We start from the raw sequence: 20374 nt of genomic DNA, 5'->3' as shown, positions 1-20374 counted from the left end.
TTTTGACTCATAAATTCACCTCTCTGGGACCCTCAGGAAGTCCAAAGCAGAGACTATAGGTTTGATAGATGGCTCTGGCCAGAACTCAGCTGCTTGGCTAAAGAAATCACTCCTGGTGGGCTCCCCACTGAGATAGGGGGATAGGGCAAATGGAGTCAGCTGGAAGTTGAGCTATATAAGGATTCTTAGTGAACGTGATGGGCTCAGAAGTGACTCTCTAGTCACCACTCAGAATCCGGCAATATTTGAGAAGTTCTACAGGATAGTGAAAGACGGTTGTCTTAGTCAGTTTGGGCTGCTGTAACAAAAATATCATAGACTAATGGCTTAAACAGCAAACATTTATTTCTCACAGTCCTAGGGGCTAGCAAGTCCAAGATCAAGGTGCCAGCAGATCTGGTGTCTGGTGAGAGACCACTTCCTGGCTTGTGGATAGTCGTCTTCATCCTGTGTCCTCATATGGCTGAGAGCAGAGGTCATCTCCCCGTTGTCTCTTCTTATAAGGGCATTAATCCCATTCATGAGGGCCCCAACTCCCAAAGACCCCCACCTCAAAGTACCATCACATTGGGGATTAGGTTTTCAACATATGAATTTGGTGAAGGGGACACAAACATTCAGCCTATAACAGGCACCGTAAGGAATAGGCAGCCCCAACCTGCTTTCTGCTTTCCATAAACTCTATCATTTACAGCTAACAGTAATGTAGCAATAACAGCATTCATTGAGCACTAATATGCGTCTGGTACTATGCTGAGCACGTTATGGGTCTCACCTCATTTGATCCTCACAACAACCTGTGAGGTAGGTACTATTATCAGCCCCATTTTATCGATGTGTGAACCGAGGCTCAAGAATGTTAAATGGCTTGCTCAGCTAATAAGTGGGATCTAATTAATAGTGGAGGTGGAATTTGAACACAATTTGGACACCCTGAAATAAGGCCTTTCCTCCCACTAGGACAGCTCTCAGAGGCTGTATTTTTAGTAAACGCCCCTACGTTGAGCCTTAAGTTCTGGAATGTTTCACACTCCTTGCCCTGTGCTCTACAACCTCATTATAGATAAAGCATCAAGGGCCTAAGTTACAATTTAATTATCTAGAAAAAAACCTATTTTCAAACATTGTCTTCCATTCTCACCGTGACATGAATTAGTCAATAAGATGAGTGCTAAGCCCCCCTATCAAGGCCTCAATGTGATGGGACACAGAGGAGTTAAGTTTTTGTGGAGGAGGAGAGTTTGGGGAAGATATGAAAATCATAGGTCTCTGCCTAAGGACAGCAGGTCTAGATAAGTCATCATTCTGAGCAACCCAGGGCAAAAAGAAGTGATAGTGTTTGGAGCGCTGACAGGAAGAAATCTAAATGGTAGGCATCATTGCTTTAGCTCATGGACCCATTTGAAGCAATACCTTTGATTTCAGTGAGCATCCCAAAGAAGAACCCACATGACCTCAGAGGGTGAGCAAGGTTCTTGGAGGGAAACTATACATACCCACTGTTTGGGATGCGTTAATTCTGCAAGATGTGTCACATCCTTGCTGTATGCTGTGACCTAGCTTGACCAGGATGCAGTGCCCAGCTGTTCTTCCCTCCTTGGAGGAGCACAGGAGGTTTCCCATTAGCACCCTTCTTTGCCTGCTTTCTTCCTAGCTGGGCCAAGACCCAGATGTCAGCTCAAATTTACAGACTTTATTTAAAACAATTTGTTTCAGAGAGCAGTGTAATAGCCCCCCACTCTCCCCAAAGGGGCTAAATAGTGTCTGTAAGAGAAAACCGTCTCATTGTAGTCACACTGGGAACACAAGAGTCCTAGCTAGGGTCTGTCCCACTAGTAGGAATAGAGCTGGCTTCTATGACCAGCTCTGTAGGATTGATTTTCCACGGTTGGAAGGGACCCAAAATGGTCGTCAAGTTTAGCCCCTCGCCTTGAGTTAGAGTTTTTTTTAAACATACACTCTTCAAATTTAATTTTTCAGTGGGAAATACATTTGTATCATTCAAGAATATGAATGCATATGTGTGTATGTGTATATATGATTATATATGTTTACGCTCATAAAGGTATATGTAAAAGTATGCAGTAAGATGTCTAATTCACCCCTGTCCCACATCCATTCAATTCTTACCTTTCTCCTCAAAACATAGTCTCCCCTTATAACTTTTAGTATTTTCCTATGTATCCTTCCAGATTTTCTTTATGAAAATATAAGCAAATATGAATACATACTCTTAAAAATTATATTCTCTTTACATAAAAGGCAGTATATTATCCAAATCATTTTGCACTTTGTGGTTTTTTTCATTTAATAATCTGTTTTTCTGTATTAGTGTATAGAGAGCTTACGCATTCTTTTATACGACTACACACTATTTCATTGTATTAGTGAGCCACCACATATTTAACCAGATGTCTATTGATGGACACAGAAGTTGTTTCCAATCTTTTGCCATCACGAACAATGGTGCAGTGAATAACTTTTAGATTTTTCACACACACGCAAGTATATCTGTAGCGTGAATTCTTAAAAGTAGGATTGCTGGGTCAGAAATACACACATATATATTTTTTATTTGCCACATCAACAACTTTATTTTCTCGCATAGAATTCAGGTATAAGCATGAAAAGTAGATTAGTTTTCAAAACCTTAGTTCTTCTTAAGGCTTATGTTAAATATCTTCTTTCCACCTAGCTTTGTGCTGGGTACTATGGTATGGACAAAAGAACAGAGCCCATAAACTACAACCTCAAATAGTTTATAACTGGTTTGGAGAAATAAAATATATCTACATATAACGAGCAGAGAGAATATTAAAGCCATATTTATGACAGAATCCATGTCAAAAGAGTAACTGTTTTACTTTCACTTTAGATGAAATGATAAGCTTTGGAAACATTTATTTAAAAGACAAGTGTATCCCTCACACTCTTCCTTGGACCTCCTTTTAATTTTTGTTATATACATGTACATTCAGAAAATACATATATTTTAAAATTGAATGATATTGCTAAATTGCCTCCATAGTGTTTGTATCAATTCTCCACAGCCTTGCTGAGAGAGTTTATTAATCAAACTTCAGGATTTTTGCAAATCTGATAAGAAAAATGGTTATCTTGGTGTCGTTTTTTTTAATTGAGGTATAATTGACATATATTCGTTTCAGGTGTACAACGTAATGGTTCAGTATCTGTTTATATTGCAAAATGATCAACTCAGTAAGTCTAGTTAACATCTGTCCCCATATATGGTTACAAATTTTTTTCTTATGATGAGGACTTTTAAGGTTTATTCTCTTAGCAACTTTAAAATATGCAGTACAGTATTATTAAGTATACTCACCATGATGTACCTTCCATTCCCAACACCCCCCCCACCCCCCTGCGTCTGGCAACCACCAATCCGTTCTCTATATCTACAAGCTTTTTTTTTTTTTTAAGATTCCGTGTATAAATGAGATCATATAGTATTTGTCTTTCTCAGTCTGACTTATTTCACTTAGCATAATGCCCTCAAGGTCCATCCATGTTGTCGCAAATGGCAAGATTTCATTCTCTTTTCTTATGGCTGAATAGTATTCGTGTGTGTGTGTGTGTGTGTGTGTGTGTGTGTGTGTGTGTGTCTGTCTGTCTGTCTGTCTCAAGGAAATTAAAGGGAACATAACCTCTTCTTCCAAGCCCCCTACCTTCATCTCCATATTACCCTCTCCACCACCACCTCCAGAATGGACTGTGGCTGTGCTGGGACTACACCACTAGAATGAGAGAGAACCAGACTGGAAACACTGGCATCAGGCTCAGCCATCAAGAATAAAATAGGAACCTGAGTAACAATAGCAATGACAAAAGAAGGGAGGGCTCGGAGTCAAGGAGATTAGCACCCATACTTGGGAGCTCTGGACAGGTTTGCATTTATCTCATAAACACTGGGAGCTGACTTACAAGTGGCCTTTCTGACTAGCCCAGAACTGGCCCACTAAGGAAGTAGAAATTTGAGGGTAGGGAGAGTGGAGAAGAGAGCCACCAGCATGAGGATGTTGGGTTCCAGAGGGTGGGAGGAGGGGTAGTACTAGGAGGGAGAGATTGGTGTATCAAAGGAAGTGGGAAAGGACCACAGACTTTTTGGTAAAACTTGCCAGTTGCTCTGAAGGGGGGGAAAAAGCCTGTCACAAGGTTATTCACACTGAGATGTTACTGACAATGTGTATCCTCTCAGAGAAGTTTGGGGATTATAAAATCTGATTGCCGAAAGGCAATCACTAATCCAAAAGAACGAACTTCTAATGATGGCATTTTAGGCATCCATGAGAGAAAAGGTGGTAAGAGACATTTAGGATAAGTGAGTGTTTTCTGAGCACCCCAGAAATTATAGTTCTGCTTACATATAAGATCATCGCTCATGGGGGAGAAGGAACAGTTCCTTTTGGCAACACAATTGTAGTCAGATGGCTGAGTGCTGGTCTGCTTACCCGACAGCGTCCTTCCCCCACTCCTCCTCGGAGTGCTGTGTGGGATTTGATGGGAAATGGGAAATGGCAGAGGCTAGAAGCCATGCAACCTGGTCACTTCTGTTGTAGCATTCCCCTGAGGGCTCCTGAAGCCAGCCTTGCTTCAGACTGATTTTCTGCCAGATTTCGGCCAGGAACACAGAATGTGTTCCAAGGATTGTTGGTTAGAAGCCCAGCCACCTTGGAAAATCTGGGAAGGGAGCGTGTAGAGTCTGAGGTGGCTTTTCTTGCCTCTGGAGTTCCTTGCATGCTGTTAGCCCTCCAAAGATGCAAGGGGAGATTTGAGTTCCATATCCTATTCTTAGATAGAAAAGTCAAGGCCCAAAGAGGTAAAGTGACTTGTTCAAGGTTATGGGAGGTGGGTACCCGAGCTGGGATTATGACTCAGTGATGCTGCCCTCCTCAGTTTTTAAAAACTTTCTTTTCTTTAGTAAAAATTGTATATATTTAAGGTATACAACATGCTGATTTGATATACATACACAGATTGAAATGATTACTGCAGTTAAGCTAATTAACATCATCTCCTCCTCGCCTGGTTACCATCTATTTTTGTGATGAGAGCACCTGAAATCTACTGTCTTAGCAAATTTCCAGTATACAATGCAGTATTATTAACTATAGCCATCATGCTATACTTTAGATCTCTAGACTTACTCATCCTACATAACTGCAACCTTGTACCTTTTGACCAGTATCTCCCCATTTCTCACACCTCCCTGCCCCTGGTAACCACCATTCTAATCTCTGCTTCTATATATTCAAATTTTTTAGATTTCACGTTTAAGTGAGATTATGCAGTTTTTTTTTCTTTCTGTAACTGGCTTATTTCACTTAGCATAATGTCCTTCAGGTTCAACCATGTTGTTGCAAATGGCAGGATGTCCTTTTAAGGGTATGGGATGGACACTTAAGTTGTCTCCATATCTTGGCTACTGTGAATAATCCTGCAATAAACATAGGATACAATAAACATGAGAATGCAGATATCTCTTCCAGGGACTGATTTCATTTCCTTTCTGCCCTCCAGTTTTGACACCCACTGTGTGAAAAGAACAGGAAACTTCAAGGCAGGAAAACTATATTTCTTAGTTGGCTCTTCTATTAATAGCTGTGTGACATGGACCAAACCTTTTGAGGTATCAGCAGCCTCATTTTCATAATTCTCCCCTCACCCCATTAGGGATCTTAGAAGAATGCAATAATAATAGGAAGAAGTTAAGATAAATTTCTTGTGTAAAATTAGCGTTAAGCATAACCATAATTGGTTTCCTTTTCTTTGATTCGGTTTTGTCTTCTTCTTTTTTGCTTTCTCTCCATCTCTTGTTGAGTACATTAATGCACTCCAATGAGATCCTGAGAACAATTTCATTGTTTTTTTCAAACAGTTCTATTGAGGTATAATTTACCCACCATAAAATGGACTCATTTTCATCATAGTTTTGAGTGATGGGAAAGAAAGAATGGTCTCTTTTTAAAAAAAATTTTTATTGAAGTATAGTTGATTTACAATATTGTGTCATTTTCAGGTATACAGCAAATTGATTCAGTTATATATGTGTGTGTGTGTGTGTGTGTGTGTATATATATATATTTATATTTCAGGTTATTTTCCATTATAGGTTATTACAAGATATTGAACATAGTTCCTTGTGTTATACCGTAATTCCTGTTGTTTATCTACTTTATGTATAGTAGTTTGTATCTGTTAATCCCATATTCCTAATTTATCCCTCCCCCCCACCTTTCCCCTTTGGTAACCATAAATTTGTTTTCTATGTCTGTTAGTCTGTTCCTGTTTTGTATATAGATTCATTTGTACAGTAATTTATTTTTAGATTCCACATACAAGTAATACCATATAATATTTGTCTTTCTCTGCCTGACTTACTTCACTTAGTATGATAATCTCTAGGTTCATCCATCTTGCTGCAAATGGCAATATTTCATTCTTTTTATGGCTGAGTAATATTCCATTGTAAATATATACCACATCTTTTTAAAATTAATTAATAATTAATTAATTTTTGGCTGTGTTGGGTCTTTGTTGTTGCACACTGGTTTTCTCTAAGTTGTGGCGAGCGGGAGCTACTCTTCGTTGTGGTGAGTGGGCTTCTCATTGCAGTGGCTTCTCTTGTTGCGGAGCACGGGCACTAGGTGCATGGGCTTCAGTAGTTGTGGCACGCGGGCTCAGTAGTTGTGGCTCGTGGGCTTAGTAGCTCTGTGGCATGTGGGATCTTCCCGGGCTAGGGCTCGAACCCATCAGGCAGATTCTTAACCACTGCGCCACCAGGGAAGTCCCTATACTACATCTTCTTGAACCAGTTGTCTGTTGATGGGCACTTGGGTTGTTTTCATGTCTTGGCTATTGTAAATAGTGCTGCTATGAACATTGGGGTGCATGTATCTTTTCAAATTAGAGTTTTCTCTGGATATCTGCCCAGAAGTGGGATTGCAGGATCATATGGTAACTCTATTCTTAATTTTTTAAGGAACCTCCATACTGTTTTCCCTAGTGGCTGCACCAATTTACATTCCCACCAACAATGTAGAAGAGTTACCAGGATGGTCTAACTTTTTAAGCCTCCCTCTAATGAAACCCACAACTCCGCTAATTTCTGTTCTTCCACTATCCCACAGCATGTACTTTCGAAGCTCTGCTTGTAGATAATAACAATTATCTATTGTTAATTTGTACACTGAACCTGGGCACTTGTTCATTGATATTTGGTGTGTGTATATGTGTGTGTATGTGTGTGCACAGCATGTACTTTAAGGAAGCCCAATGAAAAGACTTCTCGAAACCTTTCACTTAGAGTCAGCTCACCAAGTGCATTGACCTTTTTGCTACATGGCAACCCTGTGCCAGACTCCATGGAGAAAGACACGTGTAAGGCGGAGTCCCAAGTCTTCAAAAAGCAATATATACAAATGTATATATGGGTTGGTGGGAAAAAATGGAATTTAGAGACAGAGGACCAGATATCAATTCCCTTTTTCATCACTCACTACCTTTGTGACTTCAGATAAGTCATTCAACATCAGAGACTTGTCACCCTCAAATGAAAGATGAAGATAAGAATCTGCCTTACTTGCTTCACGGTGTTCTTATGAGGCTCCATTGTAATAACGTATGTGAAAGCTCTTTGTAAATTGTTGGCTAGGTGACTATACTTCGCAAATATGAGTTACAGTAATATTCAAGTGCCAAATGGTGTGCCTCAGACATCAGATGCTTTGAGAGGTGCAGATCGTGGGCTGGAGCTGTTAGGGACTACTTCATGGAGGAAAGTGGACTTTTGCTGAGCCTTCAGACTCAGACAGGACTTCAATAGGTGGAAAAGAGTGGCAAGGAGGGGGCAATCTTGGTGGAGAGACTAAAAAGAAGCAAAGACTCCATAGGCTAGAACAAGCATACAAGCGTATACCAAGTGTTATAAAACATGGGAGGGGTTAAAGTTACCAGGGTAGTTATAATAGGTGGTTCCTTATCAGAAAAGACTCCCTCCTTCCAGGCAAGTTAATACCTTATTCATCTAACACTGTTAGCTCCATCAAGGCAGGGGCCTTGTCCTTCTTCACTGATATCTCTTTAGTGCCTGTCACAGTGCCTGGTACATAGTAGGTGCTCAATAAATGCCCCAAATTTGAAGGAATGGATGGATAGTCACATGTCACTTGTTATTCCTGTCTGGCTGCTTTAATATTATCGAAGTCATCAGCCACTGAATTAGGGACTATTTTTAACTCTCTCCGTGTGGTACAGCCCCATCTGCTGTTGGGATTTGTGAAATTCTTTGCAATGATGCCAATACTCGGTGTGGTTTTTCTCCACCCTGTCCCAGAAGACTCCTTACCCCCAGCGAACAATAAGGTGACCAGCAAGTCGTGTGAGTACAACGGGACCACTTACCAACACGGTGAGCTGTTCATGGCTGAAGGGCTCTTTCAGAACCGGCAACCCAACCAATGCACACAGTGCAGCTGTTCGGTAAGACCCTGTATCTTAATGTCTCTGCTATCCCCTACCCAAATAAGAGCGCTTCCATACTTGTACTTTTAGTTTAAGCCTACACTGTAGGGTGCTTGATTGGAAGATGAATCGCATCTAAATCATGACCTTCCTGACCTTAATCAACCCTGATCAACTCTGTTGAAGAGGTCAGACCCAGTCATATACCAGTCTTAAAACTTTAGCACTGCTTAAAAGGACAAAAATGAGCTGATAATCTTGACCTGTACTTCTTTTCACGATAATTACACCACCAGAGCCTTCATCTGAAGAACTCAGTTATTTGATAAGCCTTGGAAATGCCATGGGTGGAAAAGCCACTGGCGCCACCTGGGGCCACTCAGTCCAATTCACAAGAAAATGGGGTGTCTCTTGGTTCCCATCTCTGAAATAGTCCACTAACCAGTCAGTTCCTGGTGCCCTGCAATGAGAAAAGTCTCTAGACAAATGCTTGACTATGGTGATTCCTGTGACATTATTTGTCAGAAGAATTGTATACTTCATGAAGGAGGTATACTGATTACATCATCATCTAATTGTGCGGCCCAGAGAATGTAATAAACAGAACCAGAAAAACGGAGTAAAATGGGTGTTTAAGCTGAAGTATGAGGGGGTGAAGTTAGATGTAGAAACAACTTTTCCGCCTATAAAGGGTATGAAACACTGGATTGACAAGGGAAGCTAAAGAATCTCTTTGCTTAGGGATTTTTAGTAAAAATATAGCATCTCAGTAGTTCGGGAGAATTTGGTCGTAGCCATGCTTCCCCAATGACCTTTCAGGAACCCTCCTAGCTCCAGAACAGTATGCTTCTAAGAACTAAGATCAAGGCTCAAGGAATGATGTTTGGAACACAGAATTTTAGGGAATGGATATTATGCAAGGACAAACATAACCAGCAAGTGCATTTGATCCTCCTCCTCGCCTTGTGCTGGACTGAGCTGTCCATTCAGATGATCTTTTATAGTTTTGTATCACCCCAAAGAGCTTGTCTACTTGTTTTGGAAGGGAGAACTCTAGTGAGTGTTACGGAAGGCAGCTATTGTGCAAATCTGCATTCCCCCAAAGCCCCAACATCCAGCTGAAGCACGATAGGGACCAGGATGGACAGAGAAGAGAGGGGCAAGACTGTATTTGGTGGTTTGGAGTCTCACGGCAGCCCTCACGCTGACTACTTTGTTTCATCTTAGACCAGCATGCCTGATGAGAATTGCCATCTCCTGTGACTTAGTCTCTGGCACGGAGAAATAGTAAATAGAAAAAATATAACGCATCATAAAAGTTAGGAAGTGCATATAACTGACTATGGAAGAGCATGGGGGAAGGACGTTTGAGCCCCTACTCATCCCAGGTACTGAGCTAAAGCCTTTACATGTACTGCAGCTCCTTCTGACCTTAATTCTGTTCCTCTTTGGCAGGAGGGCAATGTGTACTGTGGTCTCAAGACTTGCCCCAAGTTAACCTGTGCATTCCCAGTCTCTGTTCCTGACTCCTGCTGCCGGGTGTGCAGAGGTAGGTATCCTGTTTCCCAAGACCCCAGGTGCCGCCATCCTGAGTAGCAAGATTTAGAAGAGGAAAATACCTGTCCAGTGTCCTAGGGAAAGGGAATTTTCTATGGTAGCCTTAGATTCTAAGGATGCTTTCAATCACAAAAGGAAAAAATAAAAGCACTGCTTTTAAGGGTCACTCCCTGAAAGAAACTGCACTGGCCTGGAGTGCAGCCGGGGGAGAGGGGTGAGAGTCATCTAATGTGAAAGTATCTTTGTCTCTCCTTCCTTAATCCCTTCTAGCTTTGCCCCTACATTATTGTATTGTCAAACACAGGGCATTTCCATACACAGCCTTAGAAGGAAGAATGGGCCTCCCAAAGCACTGATGTGACCATTTTGAAGATTAGGCAGGGCAGATGTAGGTGTATTTTTTAAATCCCACAGTAAAGTGGTGACAGACTTAATAAAAGCAAAATGGAAAGCATCGTCTTCTCAAATTATATCCAAAATGGAATCATCATCTTCTCAAGCCAGTTTTCTCTTCTTTGGGTTTCATTTCTTTGATGACAGTACCAATTTTTTTTTCTTTAGGTTTCCAAGATCAAACATAATCACCTTTAATTTCTCTTTTATTGCCTCTTCTCAAATTACCAAATCTATCAGCAGTCCTCTATATCCCCCCCTTTTCCCCCTTTCCCTCCTAATTTTGTCTTCTTTCCTTCCATCCAAGGTGCTTATTGAATGTCTACTATATGCTTGGCACTGTGCTAGAAGCTGGATGCATAATGGTAAATATAGTAGACATACAGGGCACTGCTAGACTATATGGCATCTTTATGTGAATTACAGAAAGGATCCCCTTACTTAAGATACTTGACTGCCATTTCACCAGAAAATCCTTGTGAATGTACCTCCTTAGCTGAGGCACCCTTGTGCAGGACACAACCTGTATAACCGTATGTGGCATACATAGCAGCCAGGATATGTTCTTTGCTCTTATGGAACTCACATTTCACCTGAGAAGACAAATAATAAACAAACAAGCAAACAAATACCTAAATATAAACAGTGTGAGTACTGTGAAGGAAATAAACAAAGGACCAAGATAGAAAATAAGAGGTGAAGGCGTTTAGGTTGAATTGTCGGAAAGGCCTCTCTGAGATGACATTTAAGCTCAGACTTGAAAGATGAAAAGGAGTCATCCATGCAAAGGTCCTGGGAGGACAGCATTCCAGGCAGAAAGAAAAGAAAGTTCAAAGGACCAGGCAGGGAAGAGCTTATAGCATTCAAGGAGCCTAGGGACCAGTGTGGTAGGAATATAGTGATTGTGGTCATAACTGGCATGCGATGAGACTGGAGAGGTGAACAGGAAGGAGTCAGACCATGCAGGACCTTCAAGGCCATGGGAAGGAATTTGGATTTCCATTTTTAAGTGCATTGGGAACGCACGGGAAGGTTGTGCACAGGGCATGACATGATCTAGTTGATGTGTTAAAAGATCTCACTTGTTTTTGTGTCCAGACTAGACTGGAGGGAGGAAATAAGACAAGTGGAGAGACCAGGAGGATGGGTTTAGCAGTCTCTCTGGTATGAGAGAGTGGGATTCTGGTCTGGGGACACAGTGTAGGGTAGTGGTTCAGACTGGGGGCCTCTGGAACCAGGCTACCTTGATTCTAATCCCAGCCCTGCTACTTTCTAGCTGGGTGATCAGGAGACAGGATGTACTCACCTTTCTAACAATCTTTACAGTGACAATAATGTTACCACCTACCTCCAAATGGTTGTGAGGTTTAAATGAGATAATGCAGGAAAAGGACCTAGGACACTGTCTCGCATATAGTGAGAACTAGTAACGAAAGTTGGACAAATTTGAAATCCAGTAGGCCCTCCATATCTGCAAGTGCCACGTCCACAGATTCAACCAACCATGGTTCCAACATATCGGAGAAAAAAATAAATCCAGAGAGTTCCAAAAAGCAGAACTTGAACTTGCCATGTGATGGCAACTGTTTACATGGTGTTTACATTGTATTCCCAACTATGCATATAGCATTAACTTTCTGTTAGGCATTATAAGTAATCTAGAGATGATTTAAGTATGTGGGAGGATGCATGTAAGCTATATGAAAATACTGCGCAACTTTATATAAGAGACAGAACATCCTCAAATTTTGGTATCCGTGAAGGTCCTGGAACCAGCTCCTCGCAGATACTGAGAGAAGACTGTATATTTAGAGCATTGGTTCTCGGCTATGGGTGAATATTGGAATTATTTTGGTAAATTTATGTCCAGACTGGGGATGGGGGTGGTGGAGAGGGAGGTGATTCCAATGTGCAGCCAAGGTTGAGAGCCACTGAGTTAGAGGGAAAAGATTATAGGATTTGCTGGTAGCAAATAGGTAATTGACTCCTATACATTGCTGCCGGCTTAATCTTTCAAAGAGATAGCCTTAAGCGTGCTACACCCCTACTCGGAAGGCTTTATGCTGACACATATCGTGCTTACTCTATGCCAGTCACAATTCTGTGCACTTGACAGATATGAACTCATTTAATCCCATGACAACCCTGTGTGGGGAGTATGATTGTTATCCACATTTTTTATAGGTGATGAAACTGAAGCAGAAAGAGGTTAGGATCCTTGTTCAAGGTCATATAGCCGGTGAGGCAAAGAGCTAAGATTTGAACCCTGGAAGTCTGGCTCCAGACTCCAGGCTCTTTTAACTACTGCACTCTGCCACTAAAATGAGTGGTTCCCTGTTGCCAGCAGCATACTTGTCAACCCCCGACTCTGACAGTAAAGGCCTTTCATGCTCTAGCCTCAAGTTACCTTTATAGGCCCACATTCTTCCATTCTTGCACCTCAGGTTCTACCCACATTGTTCTTGTGTTCTCTTACCTTTGTGCCTTTACTCTCTCCTCTGCCCCTCAATATCTCTCAAACTTTAGTGTGCTTCAGAATCACCTGGAGAACTTGTTGAAATTCAGATCCCTGGAGCACAACTGCAGAGATTGTTTTGGTGGCCTTGGGAAGGGGCCCTGGGATGTGCATTTAAACAGGGCCCATTGTCCATTCTGATGCAGGTGGTCCATAGACTTTGACTTTGAGAAACCATTCCTAAGACCACATAGATGACTGGGAGTGGCCTGAAGTGATGGCTTTACATCTGAATTTAGTACACTTAAACTGAGCCTATTAAAAGTCTGAAACCTGAGTAAGCCAATAGAAGAGTAACCAATGTCAATCTCTGGTCAGAACATCTAATTCCAACCATATGGCAAGCCAGTTTGGGGTGAATGAACAGCAGCCATTTCATGATAAGGCTGGGAGGAAAAGGAGACAAAACGGCTTTCTAGGTTATATCTAACATGTACAGTAACCCTGAGAGGAGGGAATGTTGCCTTTCTCTGGAAAATCCTTTTCCTCCATCTCTGCCTGTAGAAATCCTGCCAGCTCTTGAAGACCTAGCTGAAATGCAGCCTCCTCGGATCCTAACACAGGTAGTCCTCAGGTTACATTTGAATAAATACTAGCCGGAAGGCCTTTGTCTCTTCTCTGCATTCCCACCTTCATTCCAGTTTCTCCACCCCTAAATCCTGCTTCTCCTTCAGAGGCCAGTTCGAATGCCACCTCCTCCAGGAAGCTTTTTTTTTTTAACCCTATCATTTAGGAGTAAACTCCCTCATCTCTCTGACTCTTCAGTGCCTCACCTGTGCTTCTTCAGTAGAGTTAATCACCCGGGCACATTTTGTCTTTTATTATGTGTGCCCATGTCTTATCATCGCTACTAATGTGTAAGCTCCGTAAGACAGAAACTATTTTGGGCTCATCTTTTTTCCCCCCACTGCACCGGGCACAGAGTAGGTGTTATTTGAATGAATGCACACTAGCTTGGAAATATTGCCAGAAAGTTAGTCACGGTTTGAATTAGATGCTACTCAAATAGGATATTATTTGTGTTTTTTCTTCCTCTGAATTACTGATTGACTGTGGTAGATGGTACTGGCTATACATTGGTTCATGGTCAGTAGGAGATTACCTGTTGTCATTCCCGATCCTCCACATTGTTTTTTCTTCCCTACCTCACTTTAGCACACTCTAATTAATATTTCTTTTAGAAAGAAATTACCTTATTCGTAGTACCCGTACATGCTCATCCTTTTTACTATGCTGTTTGTACCAGCCCTCACAAGTCACTGTGGATTTAGTTGCAGCTTAATTTGATTTATGCTTCACTAAGGCCCTGGATCTTTCCATACCTGTTTCTCACAGTGTGTGTACTGTCCCTCAGTACAGCTGTGACATTTCTGCCAGTAAAGCTGGGTATTTTGTTCCTTGCCTCCTTTCTCAATCTTTGCCCCAACTTAATTTGAGTCTGTTCCAAAAGGAAGAGAGTCCGGTTTTTAAAATTGAAGTATAGTTGATTTACAATATTGTGTTAGTTTCGGGTGTACAGCAAAGTGATTCAGTTATATATTTTATATATATAATTTTCAGATTATTTTCCCTTATAGGCTATTATTAAAGATATTGAATATAGTTTCCTGTACTATATAGTAAATCCTTGTTGCTTATCTATTTTATGTTAGTAGTTTGTATCTGTTAATCTCATACTCCTAATTTATCCCTCCCCACCCCCTTTCCCCTCTGGTAACCGTAAGTTTGTTTTCTATGTCTGTGAGTCTGTTTCTGTTTTGTATATAGATTCATTTGTATTATTTTTTTAGATTCTGCAGGTAAGTGATATCATATAATATTTGTCTTTCTCTGTCTGACTTACTTCACTTATTATGATAATCTCTAGGTCCATCCATGTTGCTGCAAATGGCAATATTTCATTCTTTTTTATGGCTGGGTAATATTCCATTATATATACGTAATGGAATTGTATATATGTGTGTGTGTGTATATATATATATATATATATATATATATATATATATATGCCACATATTTTTAAACCAATCCTCTGTTGATGGGCACTTGGGTTGTTTCCATATCTTGGCTACTGGAGTGCACATGTCTTTTCGAATTAGAGTTTTTGTCTTTTCCAGATATATACCAAGGAGTGGGATTGCTAAATCATATGGTAGCTCTAATTTTAGATTTTTAAGGAACCTCCATACTGCTCTCCATAGTGGCTGCACCAATTTACATTCCCATCCACAGTACATGAGGGTTCCCTTTTCTCCACACCCAGGAGAGTTCATTCTTAGCAGAGGTGTACACGTAGTTACTAATATAACCAGATAATTGCTACAATCCATTTGTTGGGCTAAGGTGATTTTGCTTGGGGAAAAATAATGTGAAATCTAAACTGAAGAGCAATTAATAAAAGAAAGGAAACTGCAAAAAGACATATTATTCCATCCAGTCGGCAATATAATGCAAAGGAGATAGGCTCTGAAGCCAGAAGGACATAGATTTGACCTGGCAGAGCTACTGCCCACTAGTGATGTGACCTTGGGCAAGACACTGAACCATTCAGGACCTCGGTTCTCTCAGGTGTGAAGATGATAATTATAATATCTACAACCTATGGAAAGGTGATAAAAATTAACTGAGATGACATAGAAGCTAGGAGAAAGTCCAATACAGAGTTATTGCTTAACAAGTGATCATTATTATATTTTATATAATAATGACTCTATTTATTACCCTGGGGTTAAGTAGAATTGTACCTTCTCTATCTCTGATAGTCTTGCCTTTTTAGTTACTTAATCTCCATATAAAGAACTATATTTCTAGTCCTTCTCATGGCAACACATCCTGGGACTAACCATCTTCTCAACGGTTCTCTTGTCACAATTTAAATTTCTTTTATTTTTGTTATGTCTTCAGAAGCAACGGGTAAAAGCTAGTTGTTATTGATCATGTATTGCCCCTTCACATACTTGACAATTCATTAAGTTCTCTCTTTGCCTTCTCTTCTCCAGCCTAAATAAACCATTCTCTTTCATCTTTCCCTCTAAAGACTAAATCCTACACTTTCATAAAATTGATGCTTTTTTCTCTGTCTTTAATTTCTTTATATGTTTCAGTTGTATATAATGTGATTGAATCTCCTTTGAAGTCCTTATTTCTGGAGCACCTAGTTATTTTTTTTTTTCTGTTGAAATGACATTTCTAACAAAGGTATACCTTGTATAAGCGTATTACTCATACAGCAGACAACCCAGACACACTTCTCCCCTATGCTGGCTGCCCTAATTGCAGGCAAAATACCACAGAAGAAATAACCTTTTTGAGTGCTGAACTTGCAAAGCTTCATATAAAGGGCCCCATTGAAGCGGGCTCTCTGCACTGTCACTTCCTGGGTCAGGCAGCAATCTTAGCCATGGGTTGAATCTAAACCCTAGCCTCAGTTGTTTAGACATGTCTTTGAGGCTAGGACAGTCAGGAGAGTGTTGGCAGGGTGTGTGTCATTGCTGGCATTTCAGCAAACCTCATCTGGACTGGAAGCATAGTGCAAACAGTCACTGGAACCTTAAGGGAAACTTTATCAGAAGAAAATCTCTTCAGAGACTGTACCACGGCCACATTCTGGGCAGGCAGGCCTCACACCCAAACCCACACCCAGCTTCCCTCCACCGTTGATCATTTCTGCTTGTCTTCTTCCTATCTTGCCAAAGCAAAGGGAAGGCTGTGTTCTTGGACTCTCGGCCAGGGAGACATATTTCGGTAAGCTATCGGCTGTATTGAGAGCCAAGCCTGCATTTGGTAGACAGTGTACATATGTGGCACTTACTCTGTGCCAAGCAGTGGTCTAAGCATTTATGTGTGTAACAGCTCATTTGCTCCTCACAACAAAGTAGGGACTATTATTTTCCTCATTTTACAGGTGAGGAAACTGAGGCAGAGGAGTTAAGTGATTTGCCCAAGGATACGTGGTAATAAGTGGCAGAGCTAGAATTTTAACATTGTTGGCCTGGCTCTGGAGTCCCAGGTTCTTATGCTCTTTTGTGGGAGCCATCCAGAGGAGTGTGACAAGAGCCCCTCCTCCTGCAGGGGGGTAAAGGGAAAGAGAGGACATGCGTGGCACACTGGTATAGGCAGATAATCCCAAGAGAGTAACCACACTGCCCATCTTTCCCCATCAAGGCCTCAACCTACCCATTCCCACCCATAGGGGAACACTCTCTCTTTCTAGGCTCAGAGAGGCCCGAGTATAAATGTCTACCTTCTTTCATTAAGCAAACATTTGTCGAGCAACCATTGAGTACCTGGCACTGTGCTGGTACCGGAGATACAGTGGTAAACAAAACAGACCGGGACTGGAACCAGTCCTTGCGGAGTTTAGTGGGAAAGACAGACATTTATCAAACGTCGAGACAAGTAAATATAAAATCGCAACTGTGCCACATGCTGCAAAGGAAAGGTGTTACAAAAGCCAGTAATGGACAGGGGTCGATCTACTCAGAGAGGTGAAGGAGGACTCTAAAGACGACCATCTCTCCGGCCTCAGCTCACACCATATTCCTCTTTGCTCTCTGCATTCGCAGGGTGTAGGAGGATTGACTCAAAAGTTGGGGGGATAACTGGTGGCAGTCCTATCCTCCCAGGATCCTCGACTTCTGATCCCACTGTGAAACCAGCCACTGTATGTTGCAGGAGTATCTATACTGTCCTTCCTACACTGCACCCGCTGCATATACTCAAGTTCAGACTTCACTTCTTAAGGAACTGCTTGATCATGTTGGCCAGTGTCTACCATTTCTTACCATATTATCCAATCTCAGTTCTGCAGCTTGTTTTTAAAGGCCCTCTGTCAAACAGTCGGACCCTTCCTTAACCCACTTCCCATCCTCATTTCTCTGACACCAACACACACGCCTTCTCCACTAGGCTGACACTTCTCTTTTTATAATATGCCATGTTCCTCCCCACCTTTAGCCCTGTTACGTGCCTCTCTTTTTTATTCACATGAAATATTATATGTTTCAAGTGTACAACATAGCGATTCAACATTTATGTACCTTATGAATTGATCACTACAGTAAGTTTAGTAACCATCTATCACCATACAAAGTTATTACAATATTATTGATTATATTCCCTATGTTGTATATTATATCTCCTTGACTTATTTATTTTATAACTGGAAGTTTGTACCCCTTCATCCCTTTCGTCCATTTCACCCATACCCCACCCCACCTCCACTCCGGTGACCACTAGTTTGTTCTCTGTATCTGTGGGTCAGCTTCTGTTTTGTTTTGTTTTGTTTGTTTGTTTTGTGTTTTAGATTCCACATAGAATAGATCATATGGCATTTGTCTTTCTCTGTCTGGCTTGTTTCACTTGGAAAAATGCCCTCAAGGTCCATCCGTGTTGTCACAAATGGCAAGATTTCATTCTTTTTTATGGCTGAATAATATTCCAGTGTGTGTGTGTGTGTGTGTGTGTGTGTGTGTGTGTGTGTGTGTGTGTATCATGTTTTCATTATCTCTTCACCTGTCGATGGACATTTGAGTTGTTTCCATATCTTGGCTATTGTAAATAATGCTGCAATGAACATAAGGGGGCATGTATCTTTTCTAATTAGTGTTTTCATTTTCTTCTGATAAATACCCACAAGTGGAATTGCAGGATTGTATGGTAGTTCTATTTTTAATTTTTTGAGGAACCTCCATATGTTTTCCATAGTGGCTGCACCAATTTACGTTCCCACCAACAGTGCACAAGGGTTTCCTTTTCTCCACATCCTCACCGACACATACTGTTTCTTGTCTTCTTCATAATAGTTATTCTGACAGGTGTCAGGTAATATCTCGTTGTGGTTTGATTTGCATTTCCCTGATGATTAGTGATGTTGAGCATCTTTTCCTGTATCTGTTGGCCTTCTCTATGTCTTCCTTGGAAAAATGCCTGTTCAGGTCCCTTGCTCATTTCTTAATCAGATGATTTTTTTTGATATTGAGATATGTGAGTTCTTTATATATTTTGGATATTAAACCCATATCAGATATATCATTTGCAAATATCTTCTCCCATTCAGTAGGCTGCCTTTTCTTTTTTTTTTTTTTGCCTTTTCTTTTTGTTGATGGTTCCCTTCTCTATGCAAAAGCTTTTTAGTTTGGTGTAGTCCCATTTGTTTATTTTTGCTTTTGTTGCCCTTGCCTGATCCAAAAAATATTGCTAAGACTGATGTCAAAGAGCATACTGCCTATGTTTTCTTCTAAGAGTTTTATGGTATCAGGTCTTAATTTAAGTCTTTAATATATTTTGAGTTTACTTTTGTATATGGTGTAAGAAGGTGATCCAGTTTCATTCTCATGCATGTAGCTGTCCAGTTTTCCCAACATCATTTATTGAAGAGACTCTCTTTCCCCACTGTATATTCTTGTCTCCTTTGTCATAAACTAATTGCCCATATAAGTGTGGGTTTATTTCTGCACTCTTTATTTTTTCCATTGATCTATGTGTCTGTTTTTGTGCCAGTACCATACTATTTTGATTACTTATAGCTTTGTAGCGTAGTCTCAAGTCTGGGAGTGTGGTGCCTCCAGCCTTGTTCTTCTTTCTCAAGATTGCTTTGGTTATACTGGGTCTTTTGTGGTTCCATACAAGTTTTAGGATTATTTTTTCTAGTTCTGTGAAAAATGCCATAGTTCTAAGAGTTTCTTAGAACTCTTAGAGTCTTTAAGGTGGGTGGAGTCTTTAAGGTTTTCTATTTATAGTATCATGTCATCTGGAAATAGTGACAGTTTTACTTCTTCCCTTCCAATTTGGATGTTTTTAGTCTCCCTTTCTTGTCTTATTGCTGTGGTTAGGACTTCCATTACTATGTTGAATAAAAGTGGCAAGAGTGGGCATTTTGTATTTTGTTGAGGATTTTTGTATCTATGCTCTTCAGGGATATTGACCTGTAATTTTCTTTTTTTGGGGTGTCTTTGTCTGGTTTTGGTGTCAGGTTAATGCTAGCCTCATAGAATGAATTTGGGAGTGTTCCTTCCTCTTCAGTTTTTTGGAATAGTTTGAGGAAGATAGGTATTAAGTCTTCTTTACATGTTTGGTAGAATTCATCTGTGAAACTGTCTGGTCCTGGACTTTTGTTTGTTGGGAGTTTTTTGATTACTGATTCAGTTTCACTGCTAGTGATGGGTCTGTTCAGATTTTCCGTTTCTTCCGGATTCAGTCTTGGGAGATTTGTGTCTCTAGGAATTTATCCATTTTTTCTAGGTTGTCCAATTTGCTGGCATATAATTGTCCATAGTAATCTCTTACGATCTTTTGTATTTCTGTGGTGTCAACTGTAACATCGCCTCTTTCTTTCTTATTTTATTTATTTGGGCCCTCTCTTTTTTTTCCTTGATGAGTCTGGCTGAAGATTTACTAATTTTGTTTTTCTTTTCAAGGAACCAGCTC

At 40.7% G+C, this 20374-nt stretch overlaps 1 protein-coding gene across 2 annotated transcripts in view; it reads left to right on the top strand.

Annotated features, from left to right (window-relative positions):
* The window catches only part of CHRDL1 (chordin like 1), a 112563-nt gene that overhangs the window by 55932 nt on the left and 36257 nt on the right, over positions 1–20374 (top strand). The window contains exons 5-6 of one of the 2 annotated variants that reach the window (XM_029240734.1): positions 8354–8499; positions 9937–10030. In XM_029240734.1, coding sequence (XP_029096567.1) covers positions 8354–8499; positions 9937–10030 — 240 coding nt within the window. The remainder of the gene's footprint in view (positions 1–8353; positions 8500–9936; positions 10031–20374) is intronic. The other variant, XM_029240735.1, reaches the window with a different exon arrangement.

This window comes from Monodon monoceros, unplaced genomic scaffold, assembly GCF_005190385.1.
Source record: "Monodon monoceros isolate NGI ecotype Baffin Bay Population unplaced genomic scaffold, NGI_Narwhal_1 Super_Scaffold_22, whole genome shotgun sequence".
Classification (NCBI taxonomy): Eukaryota; Metazoa; Chordata; class Mammalia; order Artiodactyla; family Monodontidae; genus Monodon; species Monodon monoceros.
Note: the sequence above shows the minus strand (reverse complement) of the source record. Positions and strands in the feature narration are given on the sequence as shown.